This window comes from Protopterus annectens, chromosome 4.part0 (assembly GCF_019279795.1).
Source record: "Protopterus annectens isolate FY-2018-M chromosome 4.part0, PAN1.0, whole genome shotgun sequence".
NCBI lineage: Eukaryota > Metazoa > Chordata > Ceratodontiformes > Protopteridae > Protopterus > Protopterus annectens.
In genome coordinates, this window is record NC_056733.1 from 75,488,296 (window position 1) to 75,495,656 (window position 7,361).

The following is a 7,361-nucleotide window of genomic DNA, read 5'->3' on the forward strand; positions in this document are numbered from 1 at the left end:
TTTTAGCAGTACACATCAACCTTCTGCCCACATTAAGTGAATGAATGGGTACTGAGAATGGGAACGCCGAAAGCTAAGCCAATGATGTGAGCTGCCTTGGTCCCGAGCAGATGTTCAAACAGAGGTTCCAACCAATGACACAAGTGCACTCATCCTCGAGCACTTACCCAAACATTAATATTACAAACATACTACTAAAGGGGAGGGGAAAATCGAGTTATTAAATGTGAACCAATCAGACCCGAAAAAATAACAAAACAAAACTCTGTTATCCAATCATGAGGATATATGCACCAAACTGCCCCCATATGGCTAAACTGTTACATTCCAAGACAATTTAGAATCATGAGCTGCTAACCAATGGGTATGCTGGGAACCGCTTGAAGTACATGAAAACGTTCCGGAATAGTCGCATGGTTTCGCCTTGACAATCAGGTGGCCCCGAACGTTAGGAAGTCCATTTCGTTATTATCCGGATTTGTTCGATTTGCTCCGTTCCACCAATCAGACGTTTCCCAATAAAACTGAGGTTAAAATCAGCAGCTCGCAGGGTTCCTCCCCACCAATCGGATGTCGCTTGCGTCACGCGCTTCTGTTGTTTGTGGTGCGGTAACGAAAATATTTTCTGTTTTGGGTTGCTGCAGAAGTGGGGAAGACGTTTTGTGGAGTGAGCTGATTTGTGTGTAAACGGAGGATTTTCTTTTTTATTTTATTTATAATTTAAGCTGCTAGTCCCAGTCATTTTCCCGCAATTCATTTGTTTCGCTATGTCTGTGAATACGGAGGAGCTCAGGCACCAAGTGATGATTAACCAGTTTGTTTTGACTGCTGGTTGTGCGGCTGATCAGGCGCAGCAGCTTCTACAGGCGGCCCATTGGCAATTTGAGGTTCGTTTTCCGAAAGGGAGACATGATGTGGTCATTTGGGTGGCTTAGACAGTAGCAGCCCCAAGAGCTTGTATAAATAGTAATGCTTGCGTAGCTTGAAGGTTGGGGTTATTAATTGGCATCTTAAATTGGAATAAGACCATGCATTTTAATATTACGTTAGATCTGTGTATGTGAGTTTTAGCTCTAGATGCCAGGAACAGTTTGCATAATGCAGTTTGTTTCCTAATCGGGTTAAGCGTAGTTTTCTTGCATGACATATTCTTTGAATGGCTATTCCTTTTTGGACGATATCTTTGTAGTTATGGCAGAAGTTAGTTTTGTGTGAACACCATTTTCTTGTTATTGTTTTGATAATTATTGTTTATATATGGAGGCATGTAGGTTATCATAAGGGTACCGGAGGTGTGCAGTGGTGTCAGCAACCCTTGATGATAGGGGGAAGGGAAACCAGTCTGTTTGCTTAATTTAAAAGGCTGTCATTGAAATTGAGTGATAATGTCACTGCATTTGCAGTTGTGCCACGTTTTAATGACCTCATTCTGAATACTTCCTGTTCCGCAGCCTTTTTGCTTTCATTGAACCTGGCTTGATGGGTTTAAAGTAGGATAATCTGGGGGAAAAGACGGGGTTCCATCGCATCAGATGATGGGCACCGATTAAAAGTTGCACTATACCCTAAATATATATACGCACACACACACACACTGCAGCATACGAATTGGTTTGAGATTCCAGTGGTGAAGCTGCCAGCGGGGCCATTCTGTGTTTTTGTTTTTGTTTTGAAGTCTTGGGGGCTGAGAACATAATGGTGGAAACCAACATGGCCGTTTGCACGTTTTACATTTCAAAGTAAATAAAGGCACGGCTGGACCTGAGCTGTTCCCATGGCTTGTTTGTACAAACACTGCTACATACCAAAAAGATCTTTATTTCAGGAGATCGGGTTACAGTAGCAGAAAGACTTGATTTCAACCACTGAAGGATAGATTGATGTTTTTGTAAATAGTGAACAGCTGTTCTTAAAAAGTACTTTCATGCGGTGTGTTCAGGCTGTTATGCAATATTTTTCTTTTTTTTATTTATGTTGTATGATTGCTTTCACTTTTATCTATTTGTTGTAGTAATCCATTTTTCTGTTACAATGCAGACTGCTTTAAGCACCTTTTTTCAAGAAGCAAATATTCCCAATAGTCACCATCACCATCAAATGGTAAGTGTTTTAGTTTTATTTCGTAAAAGGGAGAATTTGTGCGGATATATAGGCTCATGTCAGATAATCGAAACCATTTCAGTTTAAGATTATCATATACTGGGACCAATTTTTTTAGTACCTTTTGTCTGAAATGCACAGGAAGGCTTAATCTAAGCTTTAATGGGTGGTACTAACAAACTTGTGAAGTTATGCATACATGGCTTGCAGTCACATGCATAATTAGTTACTCTTTATTACCAGTGTTTTGGGGGTTACTCTTTTATTGGGCGGTTATGTGTGCGTGACTATTTTAAGGACTATAGGCAGAAAATTGTACCTGTCTTGTCTGGTTGCATTGTTTTCTTAAAAAAAATATGTACACATGCATACATGTACTCCCTTATTTATTGATTCCTAGATTCATAGACTGTTACTGAGCTTACATACTTTCAACTGTACAGATTTTCGCAGAATGTCAGATTTTTGTCTTGCTTTTGGTCTTTTTTTCATAAAATTGTGGTTTTCTGGCAAATTACGGGCAAATCATTAAAGATCGAAGTTAGAAATTAAAGACAATTGAGTTTCAGACTTTATTCCCTTCAGAAAATTCATGCTAATGCAACACCTGTTATATCAACATTCTAAGCTTGTGGGAGCAATATTTAAATTTGTCCCTATTTTCTAAGCTTTTGTCCTACTTTTATTTGTTGTTTGTCCATATTTCTTGCTCGAAGAGGTTGAGTGGTATCCTGGACTAACAACCTGGAGGCCTTTCTAAGCCTAGCCAAAATTTCCCCCCAAAAATGATGTCCTGCATCCAAATAGGACATTGAGGGCCAAGCATTTATAAGCGGTCTCTGTCCATAAGGGATGAGGTGCCAGGCTTTGTATACATTTCTTGTTCCCCATCCACTTGTCTATGTTGTGCATAAACTGGGTAATAGAATAACTTTGCTTCACATGAATGGGAAGCCTGCTCCATAGGAGTGGCAGTCTGAGACGCCTCTCTCTCCAGAATGTTCAGTTTACGTCGCAGCAAAATTCAGGTCCCCTTAGACCTTGTATTTTTGGTATTCCTTGACTTACGAATATGTAGAATATTCCTTAAGTGTGAGGTTTGTGGAAGTCTGGTATTGGCTGTAGTACAGTCTGTACTGCTAATTGGTGGTCTTGATATTATCAGATTTTTACCATTTTTGAAATCTGTGGAAAAAGATTCTCATTTTGATCGAGTCACTTTTCAGTGAGCTGTGATCTGATGATCCAGTTAGCTGAACTAATATGGATTGGCAGGTTTTGTAACACCACAGTTTGTTACATTTAGTTTAGAGTGTGTAAAGGTTGAAGTTCCCTGTGTATGGATGTTGTAGGATCTTGACATTTCCAAACAGTAAGTTTAGCTTTTTATACCGACTTTGTTTGAATGGGATCATTGGAGCATGAGTAGCTGTAAATAAGTAAGTAAATGGCCCTAAACTTTCAGACAACACCGGCACTTTATATGGCATGAACTGATTCTCTTACATTGAGACCAATGATGTGACTACATGAAAGTGGTTGTTGTGTCAATGCCAGTGATGACTGGGGCAGTAGGAGGGACAAATAGAACATGGGTAGCATTTTTATGTCAGTGCCTTGTTTAGAGAGTTTTGGGTTGGAAAAGAACAGTGTTGAATTTGGTTTGCCATACAGAATGTTTATCTACTGAGTTTGTAATGTTTTAGTAAGTTCGTTTTTGGTTATGGTCATATGATTTGTGTGTGTTTACATGGATTATGTATTCCCAGTCACAAATTGTCCCCAAGGAATTTGACATTTTATGCTGAGGACTGTTGGCAATTAATAAAGAGCTTCTCCACTTAATTACTTGTATCCTGTTTGTCTTCTGCATGTGGAGCGCAAATGTTTTTAAGCTGCTTTGCCCTTTATTTGAGACTGGAGCAGGACGTGTTGATGGCTGTCACAAGAGCCAGTGTTTCAGCCCTATAGCTTCTTGATTTTAAGGGATATCTTTAGGTGTTCGTCAGTGCCATGTGCTTAGCAGAGTGATGTAGGAGACTACAAAACTGGCTGTGGGGTTTGTCTAAAGATTCCACATTATGAGTGTGGCTTTGCTTTTAAGGCTACTTTGCCCACAGTGGCATCTGATCTTTGTGTTTGTTTTAATATTTCAGGAAGGCATGACTTGATGGTGTACATCGTATTTAAGAGTATCTGGATGAGTTGTCTGCCTAGAAAACTGTACTTTTCTCAAAAAACTGGCAGAGTTTTATGGGGGGGATCAGCAATCCTACACGAGTAGCTTCCTACTTGAAGTATATGGACTTGGGCTGATGAAAGCACTGTGTGGTTGCAGTGATAATTTAATAAATGATGTGAGGCACTATTCTTGAACATGTAACATTGCTTTTTGTCGAGTTGTTAGATTTATAGTCGCATGTTGTAATTAGATTGTTTACTAGTGGCCAGTTTTCAGCAGAATTGTTTTTTCTCTGATCAGTCAAGCTTCATGACAGACTACCAGTATTGGTAACTTGAGCAGCACACTGTCAGTTGCTCAGATTTGCTTGCCATCCAGTGTATTTCATGTTCACCTTCTTTGCATGCAGTATTCTTTTTGTAACTGAAGGATATTATCACAACTCCATGTCTATGAATGAAAACGAGATTAGTCAGAGAAGCTGATGCTGAGAGAGAGAGACTTGGAAATGTAGCACTCTTTGGATAGAGCCCTACAACTTGGAAGTCTGGTTTTCTGGCATATGGTTAAGGCTGGCATAGGCTAGTCTTTTTGTTAGTGTCCTAGGACTGACAGTAACCCCCCCCCTTAATTGGTGGGTTCTTCAGTGGATAAATTGATGTTAGTGGCTGCAGTTTCATCTCAAACTGACTTTAACAGGGTGAGGGTGGCATTCTTAACTTTGGTTGTAAAATTAGTTCTGAAAGTTGACCCCTTTTTTTTATACGACTGGGAATTTTGAACCATGATGTGGTGCCTGCTGTTCTCATTTGCATTTAAACAGGTTTGTCTGGAAGTGACTTGCCTGTTTTGTATCCGTTATGATTTTGGTATTATGGCAAGCACATTGAGTTGCAGCTAAGTCTGTATGGGGCCCCCCATCAGAGTGAGGCACAGGCCTTCTTCACAGCATAAGACCAGAAGCTGATATTTTCATTTGGTAGTGTGGCCGAGAGTTTGTTCCATGTGATAGGGGCACATATTACTGGATGTGTCGTTTTTCTTGTTTTTCACTATCGTTTGTGTGTTTGTGCAATTTCATGCAGAAGGGGCAAGACTTTTCTCTCTCTTTTTAGAACCCAGAAGGGCCTGGTTCCTTGGTCTTTGAATCCTGATTTGCCCTGGGATTATTCCCTTTGGCCCTGGCCCCTGAGGTGTTGTAGCGAGAGATGACTGACTTCCATTGTTTGACTGGGACAATGGTTGTTTTTACCTACTAGATGGGGCAGCCTAGACTGGTCACTAATCAAGACCAGGTAGAATTGGGTCCCTCTCAAGGAGAGATGATGACTTCAGTCTGTAGACTCTTGGGTTTCTGTGGCAAACGTCTTGTAGCATATTTTAATACAACCATAGTCCAATGTTTGGTGTTTTCATTATCTGCTGAAATGCAAAACAGTCATATGGCAACAGCTAGAAAGTTTAATTTCGGAAGACTTTCTGTGAAGAATTCTTCTTTTAGCTTTAGCTTCCAAGTTTAAGTTGACTGTTGCAGCAGACCTAAAGTTAAGACGCTCTAGCTGAGAATTGAACCGGACAGCGTCTTACTGTGAGGCGACAACGCTACCGCAGCACCACCACCGTGGGTGTATATAATGTATGTAAAAGTTCTTTTACGTTGTAGTGTTTGCTTCTGTTTAGTCCATTCTCTGTTTCTCAGGAAAACTGTGTTAAGCATCTTGCTTGTTTGTGTATTGGGGTCATTTGTTTAACCTGTCTTTAAGGTTACTTGTGTACATTGCATCAAGTTTGGTAACTAGTGTTGCTGTTTCTTGCTTAATATTTTTGGATATATTCAGTGTATACTTTGTTTTGTTTGTGGTTTTTCCATTTGGGGTTGTTTTGTTCCAAATTATTTTCTCGTATTTCTGTCATTTGGCTTGGGTGTGTCTTTAGCGAGTGGTACCTGAACCAGTCTACATAGCTTGCTAACTGCCTGCCAATATATTTATTTGCTGTTTAATAAGGTGTCTGTGGAGCAGAATGGCCCTTTGTGTGTACCAGCTTGATGTTTTTAGTTGATGCTAGGTAGATACATGGTGAGGGGGATTAAAAAGCTTGTGAATTACTTTTAGTTGGCAGAGTTTATAAATAGGTTAGCTAGTCACGTAATCTTTGTTAGAGCTTCACATTTGTGACGCAGGGAAGGTGTTGGAATAGCAGCATATGCAGCTTTTTTTGTAGGTTAGCTTAAGTTTGTCATTCTTTTATGAAAGTACATTGTAAATATACTAGAGGCTAGGTAGCAGGCTGTAGAATTTCTGGCATAGTTTGACAACAAAGGTCTTGTCTTTGTATGGCATGCAAAGCCTTTGGAACTAGTCAAGCTCGTTGTCTTAAGGTAGGTAGTACACTGCAGCTGTCTGTTTACTTACTGCCATTCCCAAGTGCAAAGCTGTGTGTGTTTTCACAGGTCGCTGTAGGATAATCTTGTTCCCCAGAAGTAGTGCCATTTGAACTCTCCTGCATGAGGTGCTTTTTGGGGCTGTCTTCCCTGGGTGTATTTCTAATGTTCACTTTCATGTAGATTTGTTTTTTGTGATCAGAAGTCTTACAGTCTGTCTCTTAATGTTAAATCTGCATTGCAGTGCTGAGTGCAGTTGTCCTGCTGGAGGCCGATTGTGCAGTGGCAGAAAGTCTGCTTAAGCTGGGTGGATGGCTGCCCCAAAGGTGCCTTATCAAGTCAAGGTTTTTCAAAGTACAGCCAGCAGTGCCTTCGTCAGGTTTAGTATGGATGTTGTATTTGTTTCATGAGCACAAAAGATGTGCATCTAGAACTCAAGTTGTGTGGATGTTATCTGGAGTTACAGTATCTGCATATTTTCCTGTTTTGAAGAACCTAAGTGCTGTATACTGATGGGTCAGAAGCAGCTTGTGTAAATGAATTGTTGGCTGGTGAGGTTGATGGCAATGATATTTTTAAAATTGGGATGGCAAGAAATAAGACAGTTGGAGGAATTATATTTTCTGCACCCATGACTTGTAAGCAAATTAATATTAATAGCTATGGTGAAAACGGAATGTGGTGTTCTGTATAACT

The 7,361-nt window shown here is 40.1% G+C and overlaps 1 protein-coding gene across 1 annotated transcript in view; it reads left to right on the top strand.

The window, feature by feature from the left end:
• Nucleotides 1-581: 581 nt before the first annotated feature.
• The window catches only part of LOC122799196 (UBA-like domain-containing protein 2), a 59,148-nt gene continuing 52,368 nt past the window's right edge, over nt 582-7,361 (top strand). Inside the window, exons 1-2 of the mRNA XM_044068099.1 lie at nt 582-887; nt 2,038-2,100. Coding sequence (XP_043924034.1) covers nt 768-887; nt 2,038-2,100 — 183 coding nt within the window. The 5' untranslated portion in view covers nt 582-767. The remainder of the gene's footprint in view (nt 888-2,037; nt 2,101-7,361) is intronic.